The sequence below is a fragment of the Lolium perenne genome, chromosome 4, assembly GCF_019359855.2.
Source record: "Lolium perenne isolate Kyuss_39 chromosome 4, Kyuss_2.0, whole genome shotgun sequence".
In the NCBI taxonomy this organism is placed as follows: domain Eukaryota; kingdom Viridiplantae; phylum Streptophyta; class Magnoliopsida; order Poales; family Poaceae; genus Lolium; species Lolium perenne.
In genome coordinates this window covers 90,907,846-90,919,064 of record NC_067247.2, presented here as the reverse complement: position 1 = coordinate 90,919,064, position 11,219 = coordinate 90,907,846, and the positions used below count along the sequence as shown (strand labels likewise).

Sequence of the window (11,219 nt, the reverse complement as noted above, 5' to 3'; positions counted from 1 at the left end):
CAAATGTGGCAGCAAACCCCCCACTTTGCCTTCATCCTTAGCTCGAGCAATAAAAATCGCTAACATATCAGCGACAATATTAAACAGAATTGGAGATAGAGGGTCCCCCTGGCGTAGTCCTTTCCTTGTTTGAAAGTTATGGCCTATGACATCATTAACTCTTATACCGACACTCCTTCCATGCACAAATTGTTTTATTCTATCACACCAAATAGGATCAAATCCCTTCATACGTAACACTTGCTGGAGAAAAGGCCATTTAACCTTATCATACGTCTTTTCAAAGTCAATTTTAAAAATCACCCCATCTAGTTTTCTTCTATGCATTTCATGAATTGTTTCATGTAGAACTACCACACCTTCAAGAATGTGTCTACCAGGGATAAAAGCAGTTTGTGTAGGTCTAATTACTTTTTGGGCAACCTCAGAAATACGGTTTGTTGCAACTTTAGTAAAAATCTTAAAACTCACATTAAGCAAGCATATGGGCCTATATTGTTGAATCTAAGTTGCATTTTCCTTTTTAGGTAGTAAAATAATCACCCCAAAATTCAGCTTGTATAGAGGCAAATCCCCCTTCTGAAAGCTCTCAACAATTAGTCTCACGACATTGTTATGACATTGTATCTGAACAATTAGTCTCACGGCACCGATCCTATGTTTTCCACCACTTCCGCATGGCGCTGCCCTCGGGGAGATGACTCCCTCTCCTCGGGGATGCGGCACCCAGTCTCGATCAAAGATCGGATCAGCTCTTAAGAATAGATTAAATCTAAATTTTGAAATTCTAGTTACATATATGAGATTCAGTTAGCCAAACAAATCTCAAAATATTAGATACTCTCCGATTAAACAACAGATCCATCCACGGTGGTGCATAACTAAGGTCCGGCGATGGGCTTCAGCTCCGCATCGTGCCAACAGTCCCGCACCGTGCCAATGGAAACTAAGGATAAAATGTAATAAGACCACTACATAATATTTTCTGACAAGTTAGTACATCATCCGTGGTTCTGTAAAACGAAACAACTTCAATGGCTGATCAAATGCAGATCTACACCCCACAGGGAGAAAGAATTCTCAGCATTATCTGCATAGAGAAAGAAACGGATTGAATAATAGGTTCACATTAACACGGCAAACCTATAGTAAATGCATATGCTACAAAAAAATAGATATTGCAAGCACAAAACTAGAGGATACATATATAATCGTCTTGCTTGAAAGAGAAATAAGCCACCGAAATATAGATTCAGACAGGTTAATGTTTTCATTGCTCATGTGAATTTAATAATCACGTTCACCACAAATTCACTTAAATGAACTTGTTGTATTCGCATCTACTTGGGCTAAGACACGCATTTGACAATGAACGGTATGCATAAATCAATAATATTGCTGCTGCTCCACCTACCTGCACTTTTATCACTATCGGTAATTAAACTGCTTTTCATTTGTATCAAAATTTCATAATTTAATCAGTAACACAGATGGTAGGTGTTGTACAAAATGGATATGAACGATTTCATTTGATTGATTGTCATTGCAAGGGTTTCACTAAATTGTTGGGGGGTTTTATTTGGAGGTGTAGGAGAGAACTGGACGTTGCCGTGCAGCAAAATCACACGGCAAAGGGGCAAATCGGCTCGGCAAAGCATTTGCCGTGCGGCCGTGCACGGCAAAGAATGCTCGGCAACAATCCGGCCGGCAAAGGCATCTTTGCCGTGCGTTGCGCGAAAATCGCATGGCAAAGGCTTTGCCGAGCAACCCAGCTTTGCTGTGCGCTGTGAGTTCTTTGCCGTGCGCTATGAGTTCGTTGCCGTGCGACTTTCTTTGCCGTGCGCTTGGAAAGTTTGCCGTGCGGCACTCTTTGTCGTGCGCTCCTCCTCCAACCCGCACGGCAAAGGGTTGGCTTTGCCGTGCGCTTCCCCTCCACCCCGCACGACAAAGGATCCTACATCATCATAGGTGGCCAGCGCAGTGCACAGCTGGGCGTCCTTTGCCGTGTGATTTTGCAATAGGTGGTTGCACGGCACCGGCCGTTTTTCCCGTACTGAGGTGCAGAAACAAGAACCTCTGTCTGCGCTTACAGTTATAGTTTCTGTCGAGCAACCAGCCAAACGTAGTCCCCTTCTTTAACTTTTTCCCGAGGGCTTTAGCATCCATGCTCATAACCATGTTGATTGTACGATAATTTTATTTACATGTAAGCTAAGGCAATCTGAAGTAACAGGGGTGGTCATTTGTGGAAACAAAGACGGTAAAGAATAATTTCCAAATATATTACAAACAGAAGAAGTGAACGTCCATGGCAAACTTGTGTAGTCTGATATACACTGATAACAAATAAGGTTTATGTGGACAATAATTAGCATGATCTAGGGAATTTATGCAACCGTACCTTGAGTACCATATAACCAGCATCAAAAGATAACGAGAAGAGCGAAGAGCATGTAGACGAGCCAGCAGGCGAAGGCAATGAGGCCCCTATGGTCCTTGGCGGTGGATGCTAGCAGCGTAGCGCAGACCCTGGTTGACCAGAGCACGAACCCCATGGCGACCCCGAAGATGAGCCGACCACCCCGCGGCAAGAAGAGCGAGATCGCGGAGAAGATGACCATGGGGAGCATGCCGTACCCGACGAGGCTGGCGCACCTGCGTAGTCCGGGACCGCCATGGCGTCCGGCCGAGATCTTTGAGAAGACAAAGTAGAGGAAGAGGGACGCGACGGTGGCCGACCCGAGGGCGATCCCGAAGTGGAGCTTCCCGGCGAGGAGCTGGAAGAGACCGAAGGAGAGGATGAAGAGGAAGGGGCCGGAGAGGTCGGCGTCGGCGTGGATGGAAGGGTCGGCGGAGCGGAGCGGGTGGAGGACGATCGAGAGCGTCTTCCGCCAGACCAGACGCATGTTGATGCCGAGCTCCTCGAGGAGCGGCTTCTCGTCGACGATAGAGGCGGGTGGTTGGGCGGGGACGGTCTCGGGGATATGGCAGCGTTGGCGGAAGGTGGGAGTGGACGCGTTGAAGACCACCGGCGGCAGGGGGAAGTCCCTCGCCATGACCACGGCGACAGCGAGGGTTTCGAGGCTGCCGGGGAGTTGGGTTTTGGACTCTGCGATTCTTTCCGGCCTGGTGATCAACCTTACTCTGTGCGCTTTCCTTATGTTTTCGGCGTGTTCGTTTTTGCCTTGACTCTGTTACTTTGTACGTAGTGGTCCGGGAATCCGAGAAAGTTAATGTGTTTCCAATCGCACGTACGTAAGGATCAAATAATTAAGAAGTAGATAATAAAATGAAAGAAGATCAAAGGTGACTAAAAAGTAGCAAATTATATTTTTTAAACACATGTTTCGCTTCAACAGGCGCTGCCGTGCAGCCTATCTTTGCCGTGTGTCCCCGCACCGGCAAAGATTTTCTTCGCCGTGCGCACGGAGGAAAACGCACGGCAAAGATCTTGGCCACGGCAAAGACAGACACGAGCGCACGGTAAAGATACGATTCACGGCAACGACGGAAGAGAGCGCACGCCAAAGAAAGTTGCACGGCAATGGACCAACACAGTCCACGACAATGATTTGATGCACGGCGAAGCACAAAAGGCATCGTCGTGCACGCCTTTTTACCTAGTGTTTTTAACAAACGCACGATTAAGCAAGCCTTTGCCTAGTGTTTTTAACAAACGCATGGCAAAGAAGCCTTTCCCTAGTGTAAGCGCACAGCAAAGATGTAAAAACTGCATTTCTTCTCAACTCAAAAGGCGTTGCGTGATATAGTTATCAACAAACAAACACTTAGCCCAGTGACAAGGTTGCATGCTTTCCCTACTTTGCATCCTAGGTTTGAATCCCATACTGGCCAGTTTGGGGCCTTTTTAAAGATAAAACATGTTTGACACACGGTAAAGAAGCGACCTTTGTCATGCGGCGTCGCACGGTTGCCGTGCAACGCTGGCGAGTCGTATGTCAAAGAAGCCTTTACCGTCAATTGCATTGTCGTGCGGCATCGTACGGCAAAGCCTTTTCCATGCATATAGGGCCCTTTACCGTACAAATAGTTGCACGGTAAAGCCTTGTTTTCCCGTAGTGTTTGTAAATAGGAGGTTTTATAGTACATCATCGTACTACATATTTTATGATGTAGCACTCATATAATTTGGTCCAGATTTAGCTCCAATGAAAACAATGTAATTTGCAATTAACCCTAACTAATGTAACTCATTCATATAATCATGGCCATAAGAGCGTGTACAATAGGGAGTATTTAGACGATGCATAACAAAATAAATAAGTTTTATCTAAAACCAATGCTTTTATTTTTTGAAAAACACAGTACAAACACAGATGCTCACATACACGCGCATACACTTAGCACTATGAACACACACGCACATCCTACCCGTATGAGCACCTCAATATGTCGCCTTTATGAGACACACAGATATCAAACCTGGGACTTAAACGCTGGTGAGCTCACTAGTAGAGAAACCCCCCTTTTGTACCGGTTTGAAAGGGCATTTAGTACCGGTTTTGGAACCGGTACTAAAGATCCGGCACTAAAGGCCTCCATCCTTTAGTACCGGTTCCTTACGAACCGGTTCTAAAGGTGTCCGCGGGGCTGGAGATCTTTTTTTTATTTTTTTTTCACAAAAAGGCTATTTCATTTAATTTTTTTTATCCATTTTTTTCTAATTATTTTTCACTCCCTTTTTTTCATAATTTCTAATATTTCCGTTAGTCTCTAACTACACTTAATCTCTAGTCAATTACTTACCCTTGGTCAAACTTCCCGGTCGGTCACCCATCCTCACACTACTCCAACACTAGCACGCTTAACTTCCGGGTTCCTTTCCGTCCCACTTCCAAGTGCTTCGCACGCATGTTGTTGATAGTAGTATCATATCAATCCTATTAACATGTTGGTCAATGTGACACTTCTTTATTATTTGTATTGCAAATAATTTCTTTAATAAACAAAAGTAATGATGTAATAATAATGTTGAATAAATAAATAAAATTAACTTTTTAATTTGTATTATTTTTATATATTTTTTAAACTTTTAATATTTTTTTGCCAAACTTTAAACCTGAAAATTTGAAAATCTTATAATTTGATAAAAGTAATAGTTATTCTGGGAATCAAAAAATCTTATAATTATTAATTTTAATTTTTAAAAAATAAAAAATATATAAAATTCTAAAGTTTTGGAAAAAACCTAAAATCTTCCTACTTTCATATTTTGATTTGGAATTTTGAGAATCTAAAATTTGGCTAACCGGGTAAATCCCGGTGAATTCGGATGTAACTTTTTCCCACGATGATTTTGATATATTATACGTTTTTTTTCGACGTCGTACGCAAAAGTTCTTGCGGTTTTACCATTTTCCAAAACTTTTTTGCAAAAAAAGTGAAAATTCAAATTTGTTAATTTTCCCCAATACTAGGTTGCATAACATACAAGAATCTGAAAACATTTTATTTTTTTGAATTTTCTATCATTTTCATTTGTATTTTACAAAGCAAAAAAAGGCGATCCGGGGGGGGGTGGGTGGAGGTGCGTGGGGAGCAGGAAAAACCTTTAGTACCGGTTCGTGACACGAACCGGTACTAAAGGGTACCTTTAGTACCGGTTCCTGTCACGAACCAGTATTAAAGGTCTGTGCAGTGCAACCGGTACTAATGCACCCTTTAGTACCGGTTCGTAAGGAAACCGGTACTAAAGGGTTGGACGAAAGACCTCTTTTTCTACTAGTGGCTGGGATACAACCACCCTCCTAACCGCCCAACCTCTGGTAAGCATATGCCTAACTAGACATATCTCCTATACAGAGCATCAGTGCTAACAAAAAGTTGGCTTGTTTTTATAAGAACCTTCAACCTTGCATTATACATGGTTTAAGATTAAACCGACAAAAACAAGTCGCAAAAATCTTCTCATCAACGCGCAGTGTCTTCCTCGTGTTCTTGTGTGGGTGTGTGCAAAATGGATAGAGCTATTTCCACTAGCATAAAAAATGCACCGAGTACAGTTCCCGTCAGAGAGGGGAGCAGTGACATTAAAGCACTGGACTCTGGAGTGCTAGGAGGAGTATAGCTAGGATGTAAAAAAAAAAAGTGCTATCAATAACATTGAATATTCGAAGCCGTGATTGCTAGCGAGGGTATAGTGTATGCATCCTTCTTATATATATGCTCCATGTATTTGGCTTCTTCTCCTATTCTCTTTCTTCACCAACTAATTCTTACAAACCTAAGAGCACACTGCCAAGCGAAAAGCAGAAATGAGCTGATAGGGCTGGGATGCATAGGGATGTCTTCTACCTCATGTTCACTTAGGAGCATGTCAAAAGAGACTTAGGGCGAGCCAACGATCTTGCACAACACCAGGTCAAGTCACCACTGCTGCGCATGAGGCCAGCAAGATTCAGCAAAACTAGATTTAGATGTGCGCCTTGGCGCACGACCCCGTTAATTTAGCTTAATTAGCCGATTATATCCAAAAGGTAAAGAAAATTAGTTGTTACCAAATGGATGATCACAGCGTCAAGACCCAAGTTTGAACTGAGATTTAGAGGTGTGCATGCACCCGTGGCTCTCGCATGTGTTTATATTTTGTATAATAACACTATTAAAAAATAAGTGTGGACCTTGGCCTTTTGTAGAAACAACAAAGAAAACTTCTTAAACAGGGGTGATAACACATGGTGTGTCATATAAGATATAAAATAGCCGAGTCAAGTGGCCTATAAGCAACCCTACTGGTACTTAAGGAGTGCACAACGATATTTAGGGAGATGATCTTGATTCTAAGTTTAGCAATAGCTCATCCTCATTCTCAATCGGCTCAAGACAACAACTCCGAGCCACAGGGTCAATGAGGAAATAGAAGAAGATGTAGGCCAAAGATGTTCAATCTTTTTTCTAAATCCTGCTCGCTGCACAAAAAAATATTGAAAATAGAAGTGCTCAATACAAACAACCAAAGGAAATATATAAATCCAACAACAACATAACTGAGCAAAACCACTTTGGAACAAACTTGCCAAAAAATGTAAATAGTAGGAAAACAAGTGAAACTCAGCAAAATTTCCACATAACTCGAGAGCAGCCACTGTTAGAACTATAATCGATCTAGAGGTATAATAGATGCAATAAAAGATAAATAGTACTCCGTAGGATAGTATAGCAGGCACAAAAGCACCACAAATCAATGGAAGTATAACATTTCAGGATACATTCTGAATATCGCAGTTGGTCCTAAATAACTAAATAAAGTTAACTTAAACCATCAATCTAAGAAAGCCTTTAATACTTGTAGCATGGTTTCAAAGCTTTTCAAATGACGGTGTTTCCTTCAGCCTTTATGACATGTGAGAACTTGACTACATTAAAAAACTGAGTAAATAACAAAGTACAAAGAACCTGAGTGTGTTGGCTCGGTCACCTCATTGACACGATAAAGTACAAAATCAAATGGTAGAAAGTTTGCTCATCGTATTGTCTTTCAGCTAACTGAAGTGAAATGGTACTAAAAAAACAAACAAAAAACAGGTACACCTATTTTATTCCAGCGGATATATGACTTCATTTCACATTATTCATGTAGCACATCAGACCTTTTAGTGAGGCAAGAGGTTTCATTCAAGGAACTTACTAAATCTGAACCACATACTCCAATTTTCGTAGACATATCTGTGGATATTCACACGTTGGTAAAGTCCATTTTTACAAAGGAGGGTGGCAAATCAGGGGTTACAATATAATCAAAGAAATGGCAGTTGGCCAAACTTAATAAGATGCAGATGTAAATTAGTTTCAGTTACAAAGAAGTACAAACCTAAATCAACCTACTACTCAAGCTACACAGCAACAGTTCTAAGATTAAAGATACATACTGTACTTTTCAGAGATCAGCATGCATCTTTGTTAGAATCAGAAAATACATGTATATGCTGGACAATAGTGTTCCAGGGAAAATAGATAAATTCTTACTGAATTATGCTTATGCAGCTAGCCATGAATCTCTATACAACCTTTATTGAAAATATAGAAGGGTCTATAAATTGACGAATAACACCATTATGAACCAACTTCCGATGTCATTGCCAGGATATAAAATAGGAAATCATAAGAACATCACTTATGCTTCCTAAAAATACAAAAAGCATTTAGCAGCAGAAGGGTGACATTAATTATCTACTACCAACAACTTTGATATCTAAAAAATAAGCTGGTATGAGTTTCGCAAGAAAGGGACAAAGAGCAACCAACAATTTCCATGAGTAGAAGGGAAGCAATAATCTTTGACCCTAGAAACACATACTTTCTTGCAAAATTGTTGACACTGCAGAGAACCAAGGGTCAGGATAGTGTCCAGAACGGCTTCTTGTCTTCTTTGGTACATACAACCTGGTGTAGGATGACGTTGCATAGAAAACAAAAATTTTCCTACCGTGAACACGCAATCCAAGCCAAGATGCAATCTAGAAGACGGTAGCAACGAGGGGGTATCGAGTCTCACCCTTGAAGAGATTCCAAAGCCTACAAGATGAGGCTCTTGTTGCTGCGGTAGACGATCACTTGCCGCTTGCAAAAGCGCGTAGAAGATCTTGATCACGATCGGTTCCGGTGCCACGAACGGGCAGCACCTCCGTACTCGGTCACACGTTCGGTTGTTGATGAAGACGACGTCCACCTCCCCGTTCCAGCGGGCAGCGGAAGTAGTAGCTCCTCTTGAATCCGACAGCACGACGGCGTGGTGTCGGTGGCGGTGTAGAAGTCCGGCGGAGCTTCGCTAAGCTACGCGGGAAATATGAAGTGGAGGAGCAAAGCTAGGGTTTGGGAGGGGGTGGCCGGCCACTCAAGGGGGGCGGCCAAGCTATGGTCTTGGGGTGGCCGGCCCCCTCCCTTGGCCCCTCATTATATAGGTGGATCCCAAGTGTTGGTGTCCAAGTCTTCGAATAAGACCCGAAACCAAAACCTTCCATAGGAGGGGGCAAACCTAGCCCAACTAGGACTCCCACCCAAAGGTGGGATTCCCACCTCCCATGTGGGGGGTGGCCGGCCCCCTATGGTGGAGTCCACTTGGGACTCCACCCCCACTAGGGCTGGCCGGCCATGGAGGTGGAGTCCCTTGTGGACTCCACCTTCCTTGGTGGTTTCTTCCGGACTTTTCTAGAACCTTCTAGAACCTTCCATAGAACCTTCCGCGACATTTTATTTCACATAAAATGACATCCTATATATGAATCTTATTCTCCGGACCATTCCGGAACTCCTCGTGATGTCCGGGATCTCATCCGGGACTCCGAACAAATATTCGAACTCCATTCCATAATTCAAGAACTACCATTTCAACATCCAACTTTAAGTGTGTCACCCTACGGTTCGAGAACTATGCGGACATGGTTGAGTATTCACTCCGACCAATAACCAATAGCGGGATCTGGAGATCCATAATGGCTCCCACATATTCAACGATGACTTTAGTGATCGAATGAACCATACACATATATTACCAATTCCCTTTGTCTCGCGATATTTTACTTGTCCGAGGTTTGATCTTCGGTATCACTCTATACCTTGTTCAACCTCGTCTCCTGACAAGTACTCTTTACTCGTACCGTGGTATGTGGTCTCTTATGAACTCATTCATATGCTTGCAAGACATTAGACGACATTCCACCGAGAGGGCCCAGAGTATATCTATCCGTCATCGGGATGGACAAATCCCACTGTTGATCCATATGCCTCAACTCATACTTTCCGGATACTTAATCCCACCTTTATAATCACCCATTTACGCAGTGGTGTTTGATGTAATCAAAGTACCTTTCCGGTATAAGTGATTTACATGATCTCATGGTCATAAGGACTAGGTAACTATGTATCGAAAGCTTATAGCAAATAACTTAATGACGAGATCTTATGCTACGCTTAATTGGGTGTGTCCATTACATCATTCATATAATGATATAACCTTGTTATTAATAACATCCAATGTTTCATGATTATGAAACTAATCATCCATTAATCAACAAGCTAGTTTAAGAGGCATACTAGGGACTTCTTTGTTGTCTACATATCACACATGTACTAATGTTTCGGTTAATACAATTATAGCATGATATATAAACATTTATCATAAACATAAAGATATAAATAATAACCACTTTATTACTGCCTCTAGGGCATATCTCCTTCAGTCTCCCACTTGCACTAGAGTCAATAATCTAGTTTACATTTGTAAAGATATAACACCTTGGCCTTATGGTGCTTTATCATGTATTGCTCACGGGAGAGGTTTTTAGTCAACGGATCTGACACGCTCAGAAACGTATGTATTTTGTAATTCTTTTGCGTCTCAACGCATCACTCATTTCCAAATGAGTTGGCATTAAATATGTTTGATCTTATGGTGGAACCTTAATTCCGCGGTCTGAAATAAGTCACTAATATTGTCACATACAATATAGCTTCAAAGTTCTGACACTATCGGAACTACACCAAGTTCTCAAAGAACTTCTTGATTCAACATCCTCAGTCATTTGTCAAAACAAATGACATACTCTGCCTTCGTTTTGTAGAATCCATCACAATATTTAGAACTCTTCTAAATCTAACATAGACAACTTTTAGTTCATTGTGCTACCTTTAAAACAACACTTAGTCTAATTTGAGATTGAAATTCTATTTTGATATGTGACAAAATAAATATCGGTGTAACACCTTACAGCGATTTGTTTGTCATTTCTTCATACAAAAATATATATATGTATATCCTTAGTTCTTCTAAAGTACTCAAGGATATCTTTACTGTCGTCCTATGATCATCTTATGAATCATTCCGGTATATGCTTCATAACATTTTAGAGCACAAGATATCTGATTTTGTACATTTTATTTGTGATCTAAAATCACTCATGTATTTTTACTCATCGAGTGTCAGATACACTCAAGTCTTGTTAAACCTTCACATGATAAGAACATTTTCTTAATATTTCTATATTGAACTATTTCAATATCCATTCTATGTACTTTGACTTAAACTTATTATGTGTTTCAATCTATCTTCATAGATCTTGACACTAAATATGTTTTAGTCCATATCCTTTCATTGAAGTTAATTTTCAATGAAACCTTTTAATCAAGTATGTAATTACATTATTTATAACCAACTATATGTCTTCTACATAAGTATTATAAATATGTCTCAGCGCTCCCAC

General features: G+C 41.3%; 1 protein-coding gene across 1 annotated transcript; it reads right to left on the bottom strand.

Annotated features, from left to right (window-relative positions):
- Window positions 1-2,239: 2,239 nt before the first annotated feature.
- Window positions 2,240-3,146, bottom strand: LOC127348491 (uncharacterized). Its single transcript, XM_051374505.2, has one exon. It carries the CDS (start codon window positions 3,054-3,056, stop codon window positions 2,424-2,426), a length of 633 nt encoding a protein of 210 aa, XP_051230465.1. The 5' UTR covers window positions 3,057-3,146; the 3' UTR covers window positions 2,240-2,423.
- Between the last annotated feature and the right edge of the window lie 8,073 nt (window positions 3,147-11,219).

Excerpts from the sequence above, each read along its gene's own strand:
- LOC127348491 (XM_051374505.2), bottom strand. The coding sequence starts at position 3,056 with ATGGCGAGGGACTTCCCCCTGCCGCCGGTGGTCTTCAACGCGTCCACT.